Source organism: Nomascus leucogenys, chromosome 17 (assembly GCF_006542625.1).
Source record: "Nomascus leucogenys isolate Asia chromosome 17, Asia_NLE_v1, whole genome shotgun sequence".
NCBI classification, from domain to species: Eukaryota; Metazoa; Chordata; class Mammalia; order Primates; family Hylobatidae; genus Nomascus; species Nomascus leucogenys.
The window spans coordinates 6,334,243-6,356,946 of NC_044397.1; the positions used below are offsets into that span (position 1 = coordinate 6,334,243).

At 50.7% G+C, this 22,704-nt stretch overlaps 1 protein-coding gene and 1 long non-coding RNA gene across 3 annotated transcripts in view; one reads left to right on the forward strand and one right to left on the reverse strand.

Annotated features, from left to right (window-relative positions):
* The window catches only part of LOC115830964, a 23,628-nt gene extending 15,601 nt beyond the window's left edge, over positions 1 to 8,027 (reverse strand). Inside the window, exons 1-2 of the long non-coding RNA XR_004026509.1 lie at positions 7,997 to 8,027; positions 7,333 to 7,336 (exon numbers count right to left, since the gene is read on the reverse strand). This is a non-coding gene — a long non-coding RNA (uncharacterized LOC115830964). The remainder of the gene's footprint in view (positions 1 to 7,332; positions 7,337 to 7,996) is intronic.
* Positions 8,028 to 10,676: 2,649 nt separating this feature from the next.
* Positions 10,677 to 21,545, forward strand: PTCRA (pre T cell antigen receptor alpha). 2 transcript variants are annotated; one of them, XM_003266257.4, is made up of 4 exons: positions 10,677 to 11,311; positions 18,440 to 18,760; positions 19,641 to 19,685; positions 20,961 to 21,545. In XM_003266257.4, exons 1-4 carry the CDS (start codon positions 11,254 to 11,256, stop codon positions 21,380 to 21,382), a joined length of 846 nt encoding a protein of 281 aa, XP_003266305.2. In that variant the 5' UTR covers positions 10,677 to 11,253; the 3' UTR covers positions 21,383 to 21,545. The 2 variants fall into 2 exon arrangements, with proteins under 2 accessions (XP_003266305.2, XP_030652905.1); XM_030797045.1 differs by lacking the exon at positions 10,677 to 11,311 and adding an exon at positions 18,134 to 18,218.
* Positions 21,546 to 22,704: the final 1,159 nt, after the last annotated feature.

Here is a 22,704-nt window from a genome sequence, read left to right on the forward strand (position 1 = left end):
GGCGCGGTGGCAGGCGCCTGTAGTCCCAGCTACTCAGGAGGCTGAGGCAGGAGAATGGCGTGAACCCGGGAGGCGGAGCTTGCAGTGAGCCAAGATAGCGCCACTGCACTCCAGCCTGGGCAAAAGAGCAAGATTCTGTCTCAAAAAAAAAAAAAAAAAAAAAAAATACAAGCAACAACAAAAAAACTTCTGGATACAAAACTCTGGAGTGCCCTGGTTGATGAACATATGGAGTGTCAGAGGGCAGAGGGCGGTATAACCTGCCTGATTCCACAGGGAGAGGGCATGGTAGCTCTGCATTCAGAACCCTCTCACACTTGCCCTGCGTGTCTCTCTGGCTGATTGTGCTGATTTGTATCCTCCATAATAAAACTGTAATCATAAGAATAGCACTTTCCTGAGTTCTGTGAGTTGTCGTAGTGACTTATTGAATCTGAGGGGGATCATGAGAAACCCCCAAATTTGTAGCCAGTCAGTCAGAAGTGTGGGTGACTTGAGAATCCCCCTGACCTTGCAGCTGACCTCTGAAGTAAAGGCAGTTTTCTTGGGGATTGTGCATTTTAACTTGCGGGGTCTGCACTGGCTCTGGATGGTTGAGTGCCAGAATTGAACTGCAGTACGCCAGTTGGTATTTAACAGAATACTATATGATGGAAGAACTTATCCTGTCTGTGGCCTAGGTCAGTTCCCTGGGCAAACTCCTTCAGTTCTTGCCCTAAGGATTTCTTCCTAACTCATCAGGTTCGCTTTCTTTCCCAGATGTCCTTGGCCCTGGTTCCACTCCCAGGATCCTTGCTGGGAGGCTCTGGTTTCTTGCTATACCATTGCCTCCTTTCCTGCCAGCCAAGTGCAAGATGAAAGCATGCCTATGATGTCAAAACAGCCTTGGGTGTTCTCCCAGCCACAGTAAAAGTCAAACGTCCTCGGAATTAGGGAGAATGATGTGCATGTGGTTGGGAAGTGGGGGATCAGCTCAGTGTCATTCTTAACTCTTCTCTCACTTTCTTTCATTTTGTCCACAGCACAGCCCCATAAAATGATCAGGACAAGTTAGGAATTAGGGATTGACAAGAAGGACTTCAAACAACACTGAGTCCAAACCCCCTTAGATAGTTAACCAAGTCCATGAAAGGAAGTAACAGCTGGGTTTGGAACCTAGGCCTCCTGACTCCTAACCCAGTGCTGTTCCATTAAACCAGGCTGCCTCCCCTTGATGGGGCTCAGAGGCCCCTGCCCGTGGGCAGCCATCTAAGCTCGCGCACTGCCATAGATGTGCATGCAGAAGGCAGGGAGAGAAAATAAGGAAAACTGAATAAACAGACAGAGGCAATGGTATTTCCCATCCAGGTAAATCTGGAACCTCTGCTTGAGTCAGCCAGGACACCGGAGGCCAAGAGGTTATTTCAGCAGGGGGTAGCAAGACCAGGAATCCACCTCTAAGTCTAGAGGGAGGTTCCAAACACCCCTAAGCTCATTTATAATTCATCAGACATCTTTCATCAGTTATTTAGATATCTCTCGGCCAGGCGCAGTGGCTCATGCCTGTAATCCCAGAACTTTGGAAGGTCAAGGCAGGCAGATCACTTGAGACCAGGAGTTTGAGACCAGCCTGGGCAACATAGCAAAACCCCATCTCTACTAAAAATACAAAAAACTAGCTAGGCACGGTGGTGCACATCTGTAGTCTCAGCTACGTGAGAGGCTGAGGTGGGAGGATTAATTTAGCCTGGAAGGTCAAGGCTGCAGTGTGCCGAGATCGTGCCACTGCACTCCAGCCTGAACAACAGGAGTGAGACCCTGTCTCAACAGATATAGATAGATAGATGATAGATAGATAGAGATAAATAGATAGATAGACAGACAGACACGGCCAGGTGTGGTGGCTCATGCCTGTAATCCTAGCACTTTGGGAGGCCGAGGCAGGCGGATAACATGAAGTCAGGAGTTCGAGACCAGACTGGCCAACATGGTAAAACCCCATCTCAACTAAAAATACAGAAATTAGGCGGCGCGGTGGCTCATGCCTGTAATTCCAGCGTTTTGGGAGGCTGAAGCAGGCGGATCATCTGAGGTCAGGAGTTTGAGACCAGCCTGGCCAACATGGTGAAACTCTGTCTCTACTAAAAACACAAAATTAGCCGGACGTGGTGGCGGGCACCTCTCATCCTAGCTACTCGGGAGTCTGAGGCAGGAGAATCACTTGAACCTGGAAGGCAGAGGTTGAGGTGAGCCAAGATGGCGCCACTGCACTCCAGCCTGGGTGACAGAGCGAGAAACCCTCTCAAAAAAAAAGACAAAAACAAAGACAAAAAAACAGAATCCCTTGATGGCAACTTGAAGGAGTCCCTCATCTCCTCCAGGCACAGGCACATGTGACTAAGGACAGGATCAGGATGTCATTGTAAAGGTTGCCAAGATTCAGTGTAAGTAAATGCTTAGCCCTCCAAGTCTCTTATGCTAAAGTAAGAGCATTGCTGGGAATGGGCTGGGAGCCTGAGATGAAATGGAGACATTTAGGCAGACATGAATAAGACTGAGAACTTTGAAACCCCAAATTCCTTTGAAATTCTCATGTCTGTGGAGCTAAGACCCTCTAATACTACTCCCTTCTCCCAAAACATCAGCCTCAGAACCCTACCTGCCCCCATCCCTCTTTGGCCCCAGGCCCTTCATGAGTTAGGTCCCAGCACAGCCCATGGAGAAGCACAAGGTCACACTGAGAGGAGAACGCCGGGCTGAGTTACAGGCCTGGCGAGCTTGTCTTGGCAGAAGCTGCAGGAGCACGTGTGGGAGTGCGTGCTGAGGGAGCTAGACCAAGGTGGGGGGCTGGAAGCCTTGGTTTGGCCAAACTCGTTGCCGTGGATGCTTATCCAGGATTTGGGATTTACTGTGTTGGCCTGAGCACCTGGGAGGAGAATTAATAGTCAGCTAGATTGGCTAATTAAAGTCTGGATTAAGTAGTAGCCAACAGTTAATAAGCATGAAATGCCAGAACTTCCCTGGCATACTGTAGAAGAAGGAATCAGAAGTCCCCGGGAGATGGGAATGCTGGACTAGATCTATGATGTGCACCTTCTTAGCCACTGCTAGCCACATATTTTAGGAGGGTCTGGAAAACACTCCCTTTGTGAAAGCATTAAGAAATGCATTGGTGAGGGCCACCAGCATCCTTGACTTGCTCTGATGATTGTCCTCTCTTGACTAGAGAGCTAGTGGGGTGTGCTGGATGGATCAGTGGAACTGGATTCCCCGATCTCAATGAGAATAATAGCATCTTGGTGGTACAAAGGCCAAATGGTGATGCTTACTTAACAAAGGCAAGGTGGATATAATCGCCCACAATAAGGCAAAGGGACTAGATGATCACCAGGTGGACAAGATGACAGTCCTGTGGATGATGGTCAGCTGCTTTCCCAGCTGCTTCCAGGGCTTGTGCAAAGATAAAAAGTAGCCATGGTGGCAGGGATGGAAGCTATGCCTGGGCTCAGTAACAGAGTCTTCTCCTCTCTGAGGCTAATCTGGCTGTGGCCAGTGCTGAGCGTCGACCTCCGCACAGCGCAGTGCTGAGTCCCTGATTGGGCATCATTCTCACCTCATTGTAGATTGGTTTGACTGGGTCCTCCCATCACGAAGGGGCTGTATTTTATCTTCATGAGGATAGGCACATATTTCATGTATGAATTTGCTTTCTCTACCTACAGTGCTTCCATCAGCACCACCACTCATGGACTTACTGAATGCCATATCCATCAGCATGGCATTCAACATAATATAGCCTCCAACCAGGGCAATACATGTTACAGCCAAGGAAATGTACAAATGAGCTCACACTCAAGGAATTCACTGGTCTTACCATGTACTCCGTGGACCAGAAGCAGCTGGCTGGATAGAATGGTGGATTGGCCTCTATTAGAGCATAGCTGGGACGCTACCTCTGGCAGGGTAGGGTGCTACCCTACAGGATGCAGTGTGTTTTGTTTTTTGTTTTTGAGATGGAGTCTTGCTCTGTCACCCAGGCTGGAGTGCAGTGGTGCTATCTCGGCTCAATGTGACCTCCACCTCCCAGATTCAAGCGATTCGCCTGCCTCAGCCTCCCGAGTAGCTGGGACTACAGGCACCCCGCCACCACGCCCAGCTAATTATTTATATATATATATTTTTGTATTTTTAGTAGAGACAGGGTTTCACCATATTGGCCAGACTGATCTCGAACTCCTGACTTTGTGATACACCCGCCTTGGCCTCCCAAAGTGCTGGGATTACAGGCCTGAGCCACCATGCCCGGCCAATGCAGTGTATTTTTAAAATCAAAACCACAATCATATATACCACCAAGAGGGAGGGGTGGCAGAGGCCTCCTCACTATTACATCTAAAGTCTGTAACCACGGGAAGAATTTTTTTGTAGAGAGAGAGATCTTGCTATGTTGTCCAAGCTGGTCTTGAACTCCTGAGTTCAACCAATCCTTCACCTCCCACCTTTTTTTTTTTTTTTGAGACGGAGTCTCGCTCTGTCGCCCAGGCTGGAGTGCAGTGGCACAATCTCGGCTCACTGCAAGCTTCGCCTCCCGGGTTCACGCCGTTCTCCTGCCTCAGCCTCCCGAGTAGCTGGGACTACAGGCACCCGCCACTGCGCCCAGTTAATTTTTTTTGTATTTTTAGTAGAGACGGGGTTTCACCGTAGTCTTGTTCTCCTGACCTCGTGATCCGCCCGCCTCGGCCTCCCAAAGTGCTGGGATTACAGGTGTGAGCCACCGCGCCCGGCTCACCTCCCACCTTAACCTCCCCAAAGTCCAAAGTGCTGGGATTACAGGCATTAGCCACTACGTCAAGCCTCAAGTGTAAATTTTTTTTGGGGGGGGACAGAGTCTCGCTTTGTCGCCCAGGCTGGAGTGCAGTGGCGTGAGCTCGGCTCACTGCAACCTCCACCTCCTGGGTTCAAGCGATTCTCCTGCCTCAGCCTCCTGAGTCGCTGGGTAGGCGTGTGCCACCACGCCTAGCTAATTTTTTATATTTTTAGTAGAAATGGGGTTTCACCGTTTTAGCCAAGATGGTCTCGATCTCCTGACCTTGTGATCCGCCCACCTCCCAAAGTGCTAGGATTACAGACGTGAGCCACCACGCCCGGCCCCCAAGTATAAACTTCTAAAGCACTTGTTCTGATTCCCATCTGCTCTACAAGAAAAAGCCCCTCCCCCAGGACCCCGCCCTCTACCTCTGCACTTATGCTTGGGTGTGTGGGCCTGTGTGTGTGTGTGTGTGTGTGTGTGTGTGTGTGTGTGTGTGTGTGTGTGTGTGTGTGGTGCTTAGGCACAGTATCTGTTAACACTCCAGGTCCCCTACCTGTCTCTTCCCTCTTGACTGCTGAGAGCATCTCTTTTTGTCTGATTATCCCCAGCCCCAATTCCTGGCATAAAGCAGAGACTAATAGGTCGGGCCTGGTGCCTCACACCTGTAATCCCAGCACTTTGGGAGGCCGAGGTGGGTGGATCACGTGGTCAGGAGTTCGAGACCAGCCTGACTAACATGGTGAAACCCTGTCTCTACTAAAAATACAAAAATTAGCCGGTGTGGTGGCACGCACCTGTAATCCCAGCTACTCAGGAGACTGAGGCAGGAGAATCGCTGGAACCTGGGAGGTGGAGGTTGCAGTGAGCTGAGATTGTGCCACTGCACTCCAGCCTGGGTGACAGACTGAGACTTTGTCTCAAAAAAAAAAAAAAAAAGGCAGAGAGCAATAAATGGTTCTGAACGAAAGAATGAATGAACATTTTAGGCTTGTATACTATTTCATCATGCAAATCCATCATATTTTATTTAGCTATTTCCTTATCACTGAATATTTAGGTGATTTTTTGTGTTATAAATAACACTGTAGGTTTTCATTTGATAAATGAAATAGGTGTGCCCCTGTCAGCATTCCTAAAGGAGGCTTTTTTTTTTTTGAGACAGAGTTTTGCTCTTGTTGCCCAGGCTGGAGTGCAATGTGTGATCTCGGCTCACTGCAACCTCCACCTCCTGGGTTCAAGCGATTCTCCTGCCTCAGCCTCCCAAGTAGCTGGGACTACTGGCGCGTGCCACCACACTCGGCTAATTTTGTATTTTTAGTAGAGACGGGGTTTCTCCATGTTGGCCAGGCTGGTCTTGAACCCCTAACCTCAGGTGATCCGCCCGCCTCGGCCTCCCAAAGTGCTGAGATTACAGGCGTGAGCCACCGCGCCCGGCCTACTTTTTCTTAATTTTATTTTTCACATCCTATGTGGCTCATCTCAGCTTTCCATGGGCCCTCGGTTTGCCACCGGTACGTAATAAAAAACGGAGGGGAGGTATCAATTAGCGTGAGCACCTGCTATGCGCCAGGCACGCATATGGGTGCCCCTATTTGATTTCTCTGTCCCGGCAGCCTTGTGAATGAGCTTTGGAAGAGACCGCCCTGTAAACACATCCCTCTGCTGAAGTGCCGCCTCCAGCTGGCTCCACTACTGGCCTGCTAGGGTGCCTTCAGCGTCGCAACTTAGTTTTTCTGGGCCCATTTCCTTAGCCGGTAACACCTGGTGGGGTTGTTGTGAGGATTAAATTAGATATCTGGGAATGAGTCCTGGCCAGCGAATGGTAGGTTCGCCCAAGTCCAGTTAAAAGGCCGTCCGCCCAGGGCAAGGCGTCTGCAGGGCCAGCAAGACTATGGGGTCCGAGGGAGACTCGGGGATCCCAGAAAGAGGAGACCAATGTGAGGAGCAGGCAAGGAACGCTTCCAGGCTGCGGTGGCCAGGGACGCCTGAGTCCCGCGGGAGCTGGAACGGACAGGCGGAAGGGTCAGCTACTGCAGATGGTGGCGGGTGGCGCGGGGCCGGGGGAGGGGAGGGGGTCTTCCTCCTTCCGGTTCTCGGGAGGATCCTGAAATCTGAAAGAGGCCGGAGAGCTCTTTCCCCATCAGTAATGTGGTAACGGAGCCCGGGCCAGCTCCTCCCTGGGCTGGAGGGTGGGAGAGTCGTTAGGGACACCTGCCCCGCTCCCTCCCCCTCCCAGGGGGAACCCACCGCGACGGCGCGCACCTGGGCGCGGGCTGTGCCTGGGAACGCGCGGGGCCCGCGGCCTCCAGGCAGCCCTGGGAAAGCAAGGGCCGGGAGCGCAGCCCTGGAGGCAGAGTGTTCCCTCAGGACCGTCAGGAGCGCGCCATCCACAGGATTATTAAAATAGCCATCCAGACGGAAATCGGGTGAGGCTGGCACCAGACTGAAGAAGTTTCAAGGCCAGGCGCGGTGCCTCACGCCTGTAATCCCAGCACTTTCGGAGACCGAGGCGGGCGGATCACCTGAGGTCGGGGTTTCGAGACCAGCCTGACCAACATGGAGAAACCCCATCTCTACTAAAAATACAAAATTAGCTGGGCGTGGTGGTGGTGACTGTAAGCCCAGCTACTTGGGAGGCTGAGGCAGGAGAATCTCTTGAACCCGGGAGGCGGAGGTTGTGGTGAGCCAAGATCGCGCCATTGCACTCTAGCCTGGGCAACAAGAGTGAAACTCTGTCTCAAAAAAAAAAAAAGAAAAGAAAAGGAAGGAAAGTCTCAAAGAGGTATCTATGTTCATAATGGATATCATTATGAACTCCTGGCCTCAAACAGTCCTCCCTCCTCGGCCTCCCAAAGTGCTGGGATTACAGGCATCGTCAAGTAAACTCTTTAAATGATATTTGGTGCTTCAGCCTCTTCCTTTGAGGTCAATACCCCTTTAGCTATCATTAAGTCATGTTCATGATAGCTAAAATGTGGAAGCAGCCCAATGTCCACCCACAGATTAATGGATAAGCAGAATGTGCTATATACATGCAATGAGATATTATTCAGCTTTAAAAAGGAAGAAAATTCTGACACGTGGTTCAACATGGGTGAAACTTGACATGTCCTAAGTGAAATGAACCAGTCACAAAAAACAAATACTGTATGATTCTACTTGAATGACGTAGTCAAATTCATTTATAGAAAGTAGAGTGTTGGTGACCGGGCACGGTGGCTCACGCCTGCAATCCCAGCACTTTGGGAGGCTGAGGTGGGCGGATCACTTGAGGTCAGAGTTTGAGACCAGCCTGGCCAACATGGTGAAACCCTGTCTCTACTAAAAATACAAAAATTAGCTGGGCATGGTGGCAGGTGCCTATAATCCCTGCTACTCGGGAGGCTGAGGCACAAGAATCACTTGAACCTAGGAGGTGGAGGTTGCAGTGAGCTGAGATTGCGCCACTGCACTCCAGCCTGAGTGACAGAGTGAGACTCCGTCTCAAAAAAAAAAGAGTAGAATGGGAATGGTGGTTGCCATGGTACAGTTTCATTTTTGCAAGATGAATTCTAGAGATGGATGATGGTGACGGTTGCACAGCAGTATGAATGGCCACTGAAATATATACTTACAAATGGTTAGCATAGCCAGGTATGGAAGCATGCCCCTGTGGTCCCAGCTACTCTGTAGTCTGAGGCCATGAGTTTGATAATCACATCTGTGAATAGACACTGCACTCCAGTCCAGATAAAATAACAAGATCTTGTCTCTTTTTTTTTTCGTTTTGAGCCAGAGTCTCTCTCTTTCACCCCGGCTGGAGTGCAATGGCATCATCTCGGCTCACTGCAACCTCTGCCTCATGGGTTCAAGCGATTCTCCTGCCTCAGCCTCCTGAGTAGCTGGGATTACAGGCACGCAGCACCATGCCTGGCTAATTTTTGTATTTTTTAGTACAGACAGGGTTTCACCATGTTGGTCAGGCTGCTCTCGAACTCCTGACCTCGTGATCCACCCGCCTCGGCCTCCCAAAGTGCTGGGATTACAGGCGTGAGCCACCGCGCCCAGCCAGAAAAAAATAATTTTTTAATAGTTGAACAACAAACCACAAACAAAATTACAGAGGCCTTTAGCCAATAATTTTAAGGAAATAAATGTAAATTTGGGGGACTGGGTGCGGTGGCTCAAGTCTGATCCCAGCACATTGGGAGGTCAAGGCAGGCAGATCATTTGAGCTCACAAGTTCTAGACCAACCTGGGCAACATGGTAAAATCCCATCTCTACAAAAATACAAAAAATTAGCCAGCTGGTGGCGCACGCCTGTGGTCTTAGCTACAGGAGAGGTTAATTTGGGGGTGAGGCAGGAGGATCGCTTGAGCCAGGGAGGTGGAGGTTGCAGTGAGCCATGATTGTACCACTGCACTCCAGTCTGGGTGACAGAGCAAGACCCTGTCTCAAAAAAAAAAAATAGTAGCCAGGCGCAGTGGCTCACCCTTGTAATACCAAAACTTTAGGAGGCCAAGGCGGGTGGATCGAGAGGTCAAGAGATCGAGACCATCCTGGCCAACATGGTGAAACCCCATCTCTACTAAAAATACAAAAATCAGCTGGGCGTGGTAGTGCACGCCTGTAGTCCCAGCTACTCTGGAGGCTGAGGCAGGAGAATCACTTGAACCAGGGAGGCAGAAGTCGCAATGAGCCGAGACCACACCACGGCACTCCAGCCTGGTGACAGAGCAAGACTCCATCTCAAAAAAAAAAAAAAAAAAAAAGTAAATTTGGAAAAGCTTTTATGAACAAAGATGGCCATTACCCCAAACTGGAAACCCAAATGTCTAACAATAAAGGAATGGCTGCTATAACAGAATGTCTGAGAAAAAACAAAAAAAGGACGCCAGGCACAGTGGCTCACACCTGTAATCTCAGAACTTTGAAGGGTGGATCACTTGAGCTCAAGAGTTCGAGACCAGCCTGGCAATATGGCGAAACCCAGTCTCTGCAAAAAACACAAAAATTTAGCTGGGTGTGGTGGCATGCGCCTGTGGTCCCAGCTACTTGGGAAGGTGAGGCAGGAGGATCGCTTGGGACTGGGAGGCAGAGGTTGCATTGAGGTAAGATCATGCCACTGCACTCCAACCTGGGTGATAAAGCCAGACTGTCTCCAAAACAATCCAAAAGGTTGAGGTGGGAGGATTGCTTGAGCCCAGGATTTCAAGACTGTGGTGAGCTATGATCGCATCACTGCACTCCAGCCTGGGTGACAGAGTAAAAGCCTGTCTCTTAAAAAAAAAAAAAAAAAGAAAGAAAAGTTAAAATGGTATAATAAATGCCAGGCATGTGGCTCACACCTGTAATCCCAGCACTTCGAGAGGCCAGAGCAGGAGGATTGCTTGAGCCCAGGAGTACGAAACCAACATAGGCAACAAAGCAAGACTCCATCTCTACAAAAAATCAAAATCAAAATAAATTAGCTGGGTGTAGTAGTGCATGCCTGTGGTCTTAGCTACTCAGGAGGCTGAGGAAGGAGGATCACTTGAGCCCAGGAGTTCAAGACTGCAGTGAGCTATGATTGTACTGCCGCATTCTAGCCTGGGCAACAAAGAAAGAACCCCATCTCTAAAAAAATAAATAAATAAAAAGGAGGGTTGTAACAACATGGCAAAAAGTTTATTGGGCATCTTTTTTTTTTCTTTGAGATGGAGTCTCACTCTGTCGCCCAGGCTGGAGTGCAGTGGTGTGATCTTGGCTCACTGCAAGCTCCGCCTCCCGGGTTCACGCCATTCTCCTGCCTCAGCCTCCTGAGTAGCTGGGACTACAGGTGCCCGCCACCACGCTCGGCTAATTTTTTTGTATTTTTAGTAGAGACAGGGTTTCACCGTGTTAGCCAGGATGGTCTTGATCTCCTGACCTTGTGATCCGCCCGTCTCAGCCTCCCAAACTGCTGGGATTACAGGCATGAGCCACCGCGCCCGGCCCTGGGTATCTTTTTGCCTATAATAAAGCCAGCCATCTAAAAACAGTTCAAGCCCTGGCTCTGGTACCTGTCAGCCGTGCGGCCCTGGGCGGGTCCCTCACTCTCTGTGAGCGTCAGTTGCCTCACCTGTGAAATGTAACTCACAGTGGTTGAGTGGATCAAGTGAAGGGCTGTATGTCAAGCCCCTGTCAAGCCATCTGGTGCTCTGTGTCCTGTGGATGGTAGCTGCCCTGAAGCGGGACCTTGCAAACTGAAGTGCTGTCTCTTCAGAGGGAGTGCAGGTGTCCAGCTCCTGGTGTGGGAGAGGCACCCTGTGCTCCCTGACCCGTGAGACAGGATTGGGTTTGGGGGCCAGGGCAGGAGGAGGGGCCCGTCACCAGGGGAAACGGCTCGTGGTGGAGCAGCTGAGGTGCAGCTGGGCCTGTGGCTTAGAAGGCAGTCTTGTGGGTGCCTCCTCCCCCAGCCGCAACTCAGGTCTGCAGCTGGGTCCTGCCTCCTTCCGAGTGGGCCATGACCAGGACATGGCTGCTACTTCTCCTAGCCCTTGGGTGTCCAGCCCTACTCACAGGTGAGCCCCCTCTTTGCCTTCTTCTCTGTTCCTCCTCAGTCTGCCCAAGCCCATCCCCTCACTCTGGACCTCCCTGGGTATTGATGGGCTGCAGGGAGGCAGGACAAGAGAAATTTAGGGACGTCTGGGGAGGGTCTCACCCACTATACTCTTCCCATTGTACTCTTCCTCCCAGCCACCTTGCTCTGGGGCTCCCATGTCCTCCTGCCCTGGAGCCCACAGTGTTGATAGGGAGGCTGTCCCTCTTAGAGATATAGAGAAATGAGAACAAACTGGGTGGGCATCCATAGAAGGTGGTGTTAGAGTAGCCAGTGTGTGTGATGTGATATGCAAGGATGGGATATGGGTAACAGTGTGAGGTCCTGTCCTGTCCTTCTTGCCCTCAGGATGCCTTCCCTAGTTCAATAGGACTCAGGGTGTCTCAAGTTCACTCCCAGCTCACCCTTATCAATGGGCTCAGGATAGGTCTCAAGGCCTCTTCCCAGGGTATTTACCCCCAGCCCTCCCATGATCAAGGCTGGAGCCAAAGGACTCATGTTTTGAGGAGAAAATTCCAGCTTCATCTAGAAGCATGTGCATGTGTGCATGTATGTGGTGGGGGAAGGTCCATGACTTTTGAGTCAGGGGGGTCTCCTTGATCTAGAGCTGGCCCCAAGTATCTCACAGGCACTCCTTCATTAGGGAGATAAACCACACCTATGTGGAACACAGGGAGCCCATGGCAGGAGGCCTGAGCTCGGGAAGGAAGTAACCAGGGTAAGCAGGAACAATCCTGGGATGCTTCATGGAAGAAGTGGAAGCTGAACTCAACTTGGGGAATGTCTCTATCTATATAACTGAAAAGGCTCTGGAGGTTGAGTCCTGGAGCTCATGCCCAGCCTTCTCTACTACCTTTGTTTGCAATGCCTTATTAATATTAATATCAATAATTGCACTAATACTTATCTGCCAGGGCATTTAACACTTATGGCCTTTACTCTTCACAATAATTTTGCTGGGCTGGTATTATTAACAGCATTATATTATTATTTTTTTTTTTTAATTTTTTTTTTGAGACAGAGTCTCACACTGTCACCCGGGCTGGAGTACAATGGTGTGATCTTGGCTCACTGCAACCTCCGCCTCCCGGGTTCACTCGATTCTCCTGCCTCAGCCTCCCGAGTAGCTAGGATTACAGGCACCTGCCTCCACGCCCAGCTAATTTTTTGTATTTTTAGTAGAGACGGAGTTTCACTATGTTGGCCAGGCTGGTCTTGAACTCTTGACCTCATGATCCGCCTGCCTTGGCCTCCCAAAGTGCTGGGATTACAGACGTGAGCCACCACACCCAGCCCATTATATTATTATTATTATTAGATAGAGTTTGCTCTGTTGCCCAGATTGGAGTGCAATGGCACCATCTCAACTCACTGCAAACTCCGCCTCCCAGGTTCAAGCGGTTCTCCTGCCTCAGCTTCCCAAGTAGCTGGGATTACAGCTGCCCACCACCATGCCCAGCTAATTTTTGTATTTTTAGTGGAGACGGGTTCACCACGTTGGCCAGGCTGGTCCCGAACTCCTGACTTCAAGTGATTCGCCTGACTCAGCCTCCCAAAGTGCTGGGATTACAGGCATGAGCCACTGAGCCCGGCCTAACACCATTATATTGATGAGACCATTGGGACTCAGAAAAAATATTGTTCTTTCAACCTAAATAAATAAATAAATACATAATGAAAACAAAACAAAACAAACAAAAAGAGTCAGAAAATTGGCTGGGTGCAGTGGCTTACGCCTGTAATCCCAGCACTTTGGGAGGCCAAGGCGGACAGATCACTTGAGGTCAGGAGTTTGAGAGCAGCCTGGCCAACATGGTGAAACCCCATCTCTACTAAAAAATACAAAAATTAGCCGGACAAGGTGGCAGGTGCCTGTAATCCAGCTACTCAGGATGCTGAGGCAGGAGAATTGCTTGAACCCGGCAAGAGGAGGTTGCACTGAGCCAAGATCCCACCACTGCACTCCAGGCTAGGCAACAGAACCAGAATCAGTCTCAAAAAAAAAAAAAAAAAAAGCCAGGCACGGGGCTCACGCCTGTAATCCTAGCACTTTGCAGTTTGGGAGGCGGAGGCAGGTGGATCACGAGGTCAGGAGTTCAAGACCAGCCTGGCCAAGATGGTAAAACCCCCATCTCTACTAAAAATACAAAAATTAGCCACGCATGGTGGTAGGCACCTGTAATCCCAGCTACTCAGGAGGCTGAGGCAGGAGAATTGCTTGAACCCTGAGGGGTGGAGGTTGCAGTGAGCCGAGATCCCGCCACTGCACTCCAGCCTGGGCAACAGAGTGAGACTCCATCTCAATAATAATAATAATAATAATAATAATAATAATGAAATAAAGACTCAGAAAATTAAGTGAATGAGTCAGGAGTCACGCTTAGCTCTGTCTGAAGCTATGTCCTAGACGGTCCACTGTGTCACATGGCAAAATCTTAGTCATCCTTCAAAGTGAGATGGTTTAGGGGATTTGGAGTTACAGAGATCTGAGAGTTCAAATCCTGACTGGACAACTTACCATTTATGTGTTAGTAGGATAATTTTTTTTTTTTTTTTGAGACGGAGTCTCGCACTGTCGCCCAGGCTGGAGTGCAGTGGCGCGATCTCGGCTCACTGCAAGCTCTGCCTCCCGGGTTCACGCCAGTCTCCTGCCGCAGCCTCCCGAGTAGCTGGAACTATAGGTGCCCGCCACCATACCTGGCTAATTTTTTGTATTTTTAGTAGAGACGGGGTTTCACCATGTTAGCCAGGATGGTTTTTTTTTTTTTTTTTTTGTGACGGAGTCTTGCTCTGTCGCCCAGGCTGGCGCAATCTCGGCTCACTGCAAGCTCCGCCTCCCGGGTTCACGCCATTCTCCAGCCTCAGCCTCTCTGAGTAGCTGGGACTACAGGCGCCCGCCACCACGCCTGGCTAATTTTTTTGTATTTTTAGTAGAGACGGGGTTTCACCGTGGTCTCGATCACCTGACCTCGTGATCTGCCCGCCTCGGCCTCCCAAAGTGCTGGGATTACAAGCGTGAGCCACCGCGCCCGGCAGCCAGGATGGTCTCAATCTCCTGACCTCATGATCCTCCCGCCTATTTTTTTTTTTTTTTTTTAATTTTTTGAGACAGAGTCCTGCTCTGTCGCCAGGCTGGAGTGCAGTGGTGCGATCTTGGCTTACTGCAACTTCTGTCTCCCGAGTTCAAGCAATTCTCCTGCCACAGCCTCCAGAGTAGCTGAGATTACAGGCGCGTGCCACCACGCCCGGCTAATTTTTTGTATTTTAGTAGAGACGGGGTTTCACCATGTTAGCCAGGATGGTCTCAATCTCCTGACCTTGTGATCTGCCCACCTCAGCCTCCCAAAGCGCTGGGAATAAAAGCGTGAGCCACCACGCCTAGCCTAGGCTAATTATTTGGCTTCTAAGAAATCTTTCCTGAGTACCCTTCACCCCTCCATCCTCACAAGATTCTGTGGCTTCCTTCCCTGCACTCTGGGACATTTCTTTAGTCTGGCTATACCCAATTCACAAAAAACTCCAGGCTGGACAAGGTGGCTCATGCCTATAATCCCAGCACTTTGGGAGGCCCAGGCATGAGGATCTCTTGAGGGCTGAAGTTCAAGACCAGCTGGGACAACACAGTGAAACCCTATTTCTACAAAAAATAAAAAATAAATTAGCCAGGTATGGTGGCACGTGCCTGTAGTCCCTGCTACTGGGAAGGCTGAGGTGGGAGGATTGCCTGAACCCGGGAGGTTGAAGCCTCAGTGAGCCATGATCATGCCATTGCACTCCGGCCTGGGTGACAAGAGAGAGACTCTGTCTCAAAAAAAAAAGAAAAAAAAATTACAATGTTCAAAAATAACATTCTGGGCCAGGTACGGTGGCTCACATCTGTAATCCCAGCACTTTGGGAGGCTGAGGTGGGAGGACAGCTTGAACCTAGGAGTTTGAGACCACCCCAGGCAACATAGGGAGCCCCATGTCTCTACAGGTATTTTAAAAATTAGCCGGGTGTTGTGGCACATGCCTGTGGTCCCAGCTACTTGGCAGGCCAGGAGGTCAAGCCTCCAGTGAACTGTGATCACACCACTGCAGTCCAGCCTGGATGACAGAGCTAGACCCTGTCTCAAAAGATAATAATAATAGGCCGGGTGCGGTGGCTCACGCCTGTAATCCCAGCACTTTGGGAGGCTGAGGCAGGCGGATCACGAGGTAAGGAGATTGAGACCATCCTGGCTAACACAGTGAAACCCCGTCTCTACTAAAAATACAAACAATTAGCCAGGCGTGTTGGGGGGCCCCTGTAGTCCCAGCTACTCAGGAGGCTGAGGCAGGAGAATGGCGTGAACCCGGGAGGCGGAGCTTGCAGTGAGCCGAGATTGCGCCACTGCACTTGAGCCTGGGCGACAGAGCAATACTCCGTCTCAAAAAATAAATAAATAAATAATAATAATAATAATAAAAGATTGTGGGAAACAGGGATTATTTTGGAAAATATAGGAAAAATGTTTGTAGTACCCATATGACTTAGTTCTATTTTTTTTTTTGAGACGGAGTCTTGCTCTGTCACCCAGGCTGGAGTGCAGTGGCGCGATCTTGGCTCACTGCAAGCTCCGCCTCCCGGGTTCATGCCATTCTCCTGCCTCAGCCTCCCGAGTATATGGGACTACAGGCGCCCGCCACCACGCCCGACTAATTTTTTTGTATTTTTAGTAGAGACGGGGTTTCACCATGTTAGCCAGGATGGTCTCGATCTCCTGACCTCGTGATCCGCCCGCCTTGGCCTCCCAAAGTGCTGGGATCACAGGCTTGAGCCACCACGCCCAGCCATGACTTAGTTCTTAAGATTATTAAATAATACACCTATACTTCAAATGGGTGAATTGTCTGGTATGTGGACTATATCTAAACAAACCTTTTTTCTTTTTCACTCTGTCACCCAGGCTGGAGTACAGTGACACGATCTCAGCTCACTGCAACCTTTGCCCGGGTTCAAGCGATTCTTGTGCCTCAGCCTCCAGAGTAGCTGGGACTACAGGCACGTGCCACCACGCACAGCTAATTTTTTTGTATTTTTAGTAGAGACAGGATTTTGCCATGTTGGCCAGAGTGTTCTCGAACTCCTGACCTCAGGTGATCTACCTGCCTTGGCCCCCCAAAGTGCTGGGATTACAAGCATGAACCACCACATCCAGCCTTTTTTTTTTTTTGAGATGGAATCTTGTGCCATTGCCCAGGCTGGAGTGTAGTGGCATGATCTTGGCTCACTGCAACCTCTGCCTCTGGGTTTAAGCAATTCTCCTGCCTCAGCCTCCTGAGTAGCTGGGACTACGGGTGTGCACCACCATGCCTGACTAATTTTTATATTTTTAGTAGAGATGGGGTTCCACCATGTTGGCCAGGCTGGTCTCAAACTCCTGACCTCAGGTGATTGGCCTGCCTCAGCCTCCCAAAGTACTAGGATTACATGCGTGAGCCACCGCACCCAGCCAACAAAGCTTTTTTTTTTTTTTTTGAGACAGAGTCTTGCTCTGTCACCAGGCTGGAGTGCACTGGTGCCATCTGGGCTCACTGCAACTTCCGCTTCCCTGGTTCAGGCCATTCTCCTGCCTCAGCCTCCCAAGTAGCTGGGATTACAGGCACGCACCACCATGCCCACCTAATTTTTGTATTTTTAGTAGAGATGGGGTTTCACCATGTTGGCCAGGATAGTCTCGATCTCCTGACCTCATGATCTGCCCACCTTGGCCTCCTGAAGTGCTGGGATTACAGGCATGAGCCACCGTGCCCAGCCAACAAAGCTTTAAAAAAAAAAAAAAAAAAAAAAAAAAAAGGCTGGGTGAGGTGCCTCACGCCTATAATCCTAGCACTTCGGGAGGCCAAGGAGGGTGGATCACCTGAGGTCAGGAGTCGGAGACCAGCCTGACCAACATGGAGAAACCCAGTCTCTACTAAAAACATAAAAATAAAAATTAGCTGGGTTGGTGGCATGGGATCTTGGAGGCTGAGGCAGAAGAATGGCTTGAACCCGGGAGGCAGAGGTTGCAGTGAGCCGAGATGGTGCCACTGCACTCCAGCCTGGGAGACCTAGCAAGACTCCATCTCAAAAAGGAAACAAACAAACAAACAAAACTACAGGCTACAGAAAAAGGCTGAGAATAAAAGAAAAAATACCCATGCACACTCCACCTAGATTAACAAATGTTTAACATTTTGCCATATTTAAATCAGACTTTTTAAAAAAGAAACAAAAAGTTACAGATATATTTGAAGCCCCTTCTAATCTCATTCCAGGTCCTGTTTCCTTCCCTTCCTCACTAGAGGCTGCCACAACAGGGTATTACAAGTATTTTTTTACACATCTACTGTCTTTCCCATGGAACTGAGTTCCTTGACAGCAGGGACAATGACTTACCCAATGTTGTGTCTCTAGTTCCTGACACAGAAAAGGGCTCGGATATCACAGACAAGTGGATGGAAGGAGAGGTGGGTAGATGGATAGATAGACACGTAGATGAAAGATAGAAAGAATAGATGGAGGTGGCCGGGCATGGTGGCTCATGCCTGTAATCCCAGCACTTTGGGAGGATGAGGCTGGTGGATCACGAGGTCAGGAGATCGAGACCATCCTGGCTAACACGTCTCTACTAAAAATACAAAAAAAAAAAAAAAAAATTAGCCGGGCGTGGTGGCGGGCGCCTGTAGTCCCAGCTACTCAGGAGGCAGGAGAATGGCGTGAACCCGGGAGGCGGAACTTGCAGTGAGCCGAGATCGTGCCACTGCACCCTAGCCTGGGCAACAGAGCAAAATTCTGTCTCAAAAAAAAAAGAAAGAAAGAATACATGGAGGATAGATATCTGATAGAAGAAAGGATGGATAAACAGGTGAGTGAATGAAAGGATGGGCAGATGGAGGGAAGGAAGGGTGGCTAGATGGGAAAATGCAAGGAGGGAGGAATAGATGAGTGGCTAGAAGGACATGTAGATGGATGGTGGAAGGATGGATGGATGGAAAGATAGAAATGTAGAACCCTAGCCTACAAAACAGTGCTGGCCTAGGAGACCACAAGCTGGTCTAGCACCCACAGGTACATGCTCTCTTGCAGGTGTGGGCGGCACACTCTTTCCTTCTCTGGCCCCACCAATCATGCTGCTGGTGGATGGAAAGCAGCAGATGGTGGTGGTCTGCCTGGTCCTTGATGTTGCACCCCCTGGCTTTGACAACCCCATCTGGTTCTCAGCTGGCAATGGCAGTGCACTGGATGCCTTCACCTATGGCCCTTCCCCAGCAACGGATGGCACCTGGACCAACTTGGCCCATCTCTCCCTGCCTTCTGAGGAGCTGGCATCCTGGGAGCCTTTGGTCTGCCACACCAGGCCTGGGGCTGAGGGCCACAGCAGGAGTACACAGCCCCTGCAGCTGTCAGGTGGGGATGGAGCCTGGGCCCTTGCGGATGCTCCCTGTCCCTTTCCACACACCAGGATATGGTTGGAGGGAGGGCAGGCTCCAGGCCACAAAGGCATGAAGGGTATCCAAGTGCAGAGCCTCCAGGTGAGGTGACACCTGGGCTCAGGGGAGAGTGGCCTCAGGGCCATGAATTCTGGGATTTGCAACTGCAGTATCTGTTTGAAATCCAGGCTTTGCAGCATGGCTTCCAAGGATAAAAATGCCTCCTTCCACCTAGGATTCATTATACACACATAGATAGATCACCCTGTGTACATGACACCCTATAAGGACCAAACTAATTAACAAATCACTACCAGATTGAGTGTTTACTCTGTTCCAGGCAGTGTTCTACAGACTTCACATTTATGAGACAGGTCATATAATTCCCTCAATTTTACAGGTACGGGGAGGTTAAGTAACATGTCTAAAGCCAGCTATTTTTGTTTCCCCCTCCATTGTATTTTGAAACAGTCAGCTATTATTATCACTGACCAGATGACTCGCTTCCTCTCTGGGGATTATCTCAGTTTTGTCATCTTCCAAATGGGAATGTTTGTTAACTAAGTGCGCTGACTTCCAAAGAATGCCGTGAAGACAGTCAGTTCCTTATCTGAGAGTGCCAGGCACCCCAGCCTCCCCAGGGCACAGAACACGGGACAGTGCAAAGTGAGGGATGTTTGGGTCCTCAGAGGACTTGCAGCAAATGGGCTTAGAGTTTCTGCTGCTGGCTCACTTGTCCATTTACCCCAAATGCCTTGACACCCACCCTGTGCCAGGGCCTGGGCATAGCACTGGGGATGCCCTCCAGAGTGCATGGCCCATCCCCGAAGACTCATTCCCTTCTCCTTGGACAACAGGAGAGGCTTCTACAGCCAGGACCTGCCCCCGGGAGCCTCTCAGCGGTGAGTACTCCGGGCAAGGGGCGGGGAATAAGAGGCTGGGACCAGGACCTTGGGCCTAGGGGTGGGGCATTCAGCTCTGGCCTAATGGGTCTTACATTGGAGGTCGGTAGGTGTCCCATGTAGAGGCTGTCATGCTAGGTTGGGGCACTGGCTAGCATGGGCCTCAGTCTACCTAGGGTAAGATGGGGGCGAATCCTTTGAACCCAGCCTAATTTCTGGACATTAGTTGAGAAGCACAGGTGACAGCTAACAGAGGGGTCTTTTTTTTTTTCAAGATGGAGTCTCGCTCTGTTGCCCAGGCTGCAGTGCAGTGGCGCGATCTCGGCTCACTGCAAGCTCCGCCTCTGGGGTTCACGCCATTCTCCTGCCTCAGCCTACTGAGTAGCTGGGACTACAGGCGCCCGCCACCACGCCCGGCTAATTTTTTGTATTTTTAGTAGAGACCATGTTAGCCAGGAAGGTCGCGATCTCCTGACCTCATAATCCGCCCGCCTCAGCCTCCCAAAGTGCTGGGATTACAGGCTTGAGCCATCGCGCCCGGCCCAGAGGGGTCTTTGGAGTCCTCCTTGGGCAGCCCAGGCAGGGGGTCTCAGCATTAGAGGCCATGTAAATGGGAGGCTGTCTGGGGTGATGGAAAGAGCATGGACGGACAGTCATGAAGTTGGGCTGTGGTCCAACTCTACTTCCTGACCAAATAGAGAATTTTGAGGCTGGGCACAGTGGCTCATGCCTGTAATCCCAGCACTTTGGGAGGCCGAGGTGGGTGGATCACGAGGTCAGGAGTTCGAGACCAGCCTGGCCAACATGGTGAAACTCTGTCTCTACTAAAAATACAAAAATTAGCCGAGTGTGTTGGCACACACCTGTAGTCCCAGCTACTTGGGAGGCTGAGGTAGAAGAATCACTTGAACCCAGGAGGTGGAGGTTGCAGTGAGATGAGATCGTGCCACTGCACTCCAGCCTGGGTGACGGAGTGAGACTCTATCTAAAAAAAAAAAAAAAAGAATTTCGAGTTAGTTACTCTCTGCATGAGATGCTAATTCCTGCGTGGCCCCCACCCCTACCCCCATGATTGTTGGGGAATAAAATAAAATGAAGGCCAGGAAGGTATTTATTATTACCAGTAAGAACGGAGGCTAGACACCGGGAAGGACTTTCCCTGGAGGAGGGGGTGAAGGGGACGGGCAAGGGCAGAGGACAAGACCCTCTCCTCCTTTCTCTCCTGGGGTGGGGGGCTGCGGGCTCCTGCAGCTCCTGAGTGGTTCCTCCTCGCAGGGACACCGAGTGGGGCACTGTGGCTGGGGGTGCTGCGGCTGCTGCTCTTCAAGCTGCTGCTGTTTGACCTGCTCCTGACCTGCAGCTGCCTGCGCGACCCCGCGGGCCCGCCGCCTTCCCCCGCAGCCACCACCCGCCTGCGAGCCCTCGGCTCCCACCGACTGCACCTGGCAACGGAGAATGGGAGACGAGAGGCCACCAGCTCACCCAGACCCCAGCCTTGGGACCGCCGCTGGGGTGACACCCCTCCGGGTCGGAAGCCTGGGAGCCCAGTCTGGGAGGAAGGGTCTTACCTCAGCAGTTACCACACTTACCCAGCACGGGGCTGGTGCTCAAGATCTGCCCTCAGGACTCCTTCCTCCAGCCTTGGAGCATTTTTTGCAGGTGACCTGCCTCCTCCTCTGCAGGCTGGAGCTGCCTGAGGGCAGGGCTCTACCTCCCCCGACCCCGTCACACTGTGTGAGGCTGTGTCTCTCCCATCTAACAGGGGGCCTCTCGAGAATGGTGATCCACCCAGTTACAGGGGCATTTAGGGAGCAGATGACTGAGAACATTAATAAAGAACTTAAATGACACAGCAAATGAGAAATGTTTGAATTCATGTCTATCCTGGGAAGAGGGAATTTGGCATTTAGAAGTAGGAAAAATCCAGGAAAGCTCCCTTGAGGAAGAGGGCTTCCTGAGACAGAACTTGGGAACTGCAGAGTGGGGCTGGTGGCTGGGAAGGCGGCTGTCTCCTCCCCCCACAGCAAGTGGGGAGGCCCCCTCTTCTCCTCACCCTGGCCCAACCTCTGTGAGAGGTCAGGGCAGAGAGCCCAGGAATCCAGGAAGGTGGGTGCTGGGTCTGATGTGAACTCTTGTACAGAGGTGAACAGGGCCAGGGTTTCCGGGGAACAAGATCGTTTTCAATAACAAGAGTATGAGATAGTAATTCCAAACTTACAGTTTATTAATCAATTAAGAGTCATTATTCATTTGACAAATATTCTTTAAGCATCAACCCTGAGCCAGGTACTAAAGAGGTTTGGCTTTTTTGGTTTGGTTGTTACATAAAGAAGATTCTTGTATTGATCGAGTATGAGGCTTCCATAGTAGAGCATAACGTGTGTGTCCCCTGCTTGCCCAGCGCTGGCAGGAAATACAGCCTTTCCCAAGGGTTCTCCGCTAGTAATCACTCCAAGAGACTCTGGGTGCTGTCATGTAAATCCACCTGTCCCTTGGGCCCCATAGGGTAGTCTGCTGGATCAAGCTTAGTCTTCCTTCCCCCAGGGAGAGGATGGGGAACTATGCCCCAGCACCCCAACACATGGTTTCAAGGACACCCTCAGCTTCCCTGAGCCTCTGTGCTCTCTCAGCTACTGTTCCATAAAAACTCTCACTGCCTCCTCCACTGCTGATCTCTCACCAGCCTGAAAGGAGATTCTCCCACTTGTTTTGGGGATTCTTGGGTGCTGGTGGCTGGGGGTGGGAGGGTCCCATAGCTTCTAGGGATGAATCTGTCCACCATCCCCACAAGGCATGTTCCTTCCCTGACACACAGACTGAGGGAGGGTGTGAGCAGGGGCCCAACTATAGCCTCAGACTTTCTCTGGCCACTATCCCTTCCCAGCTGTTCGGCCAGATGCTGAGCCCAGGTTTCTCAATCTCCACTGTCAGGCTGGCTTAATCTTATTTCCCAGGAGGGCTTCTGAGCCGAGGTGAATCAAGGGCCATGGCCAAGCTCTGAGCCTACCCAAGTATTTTA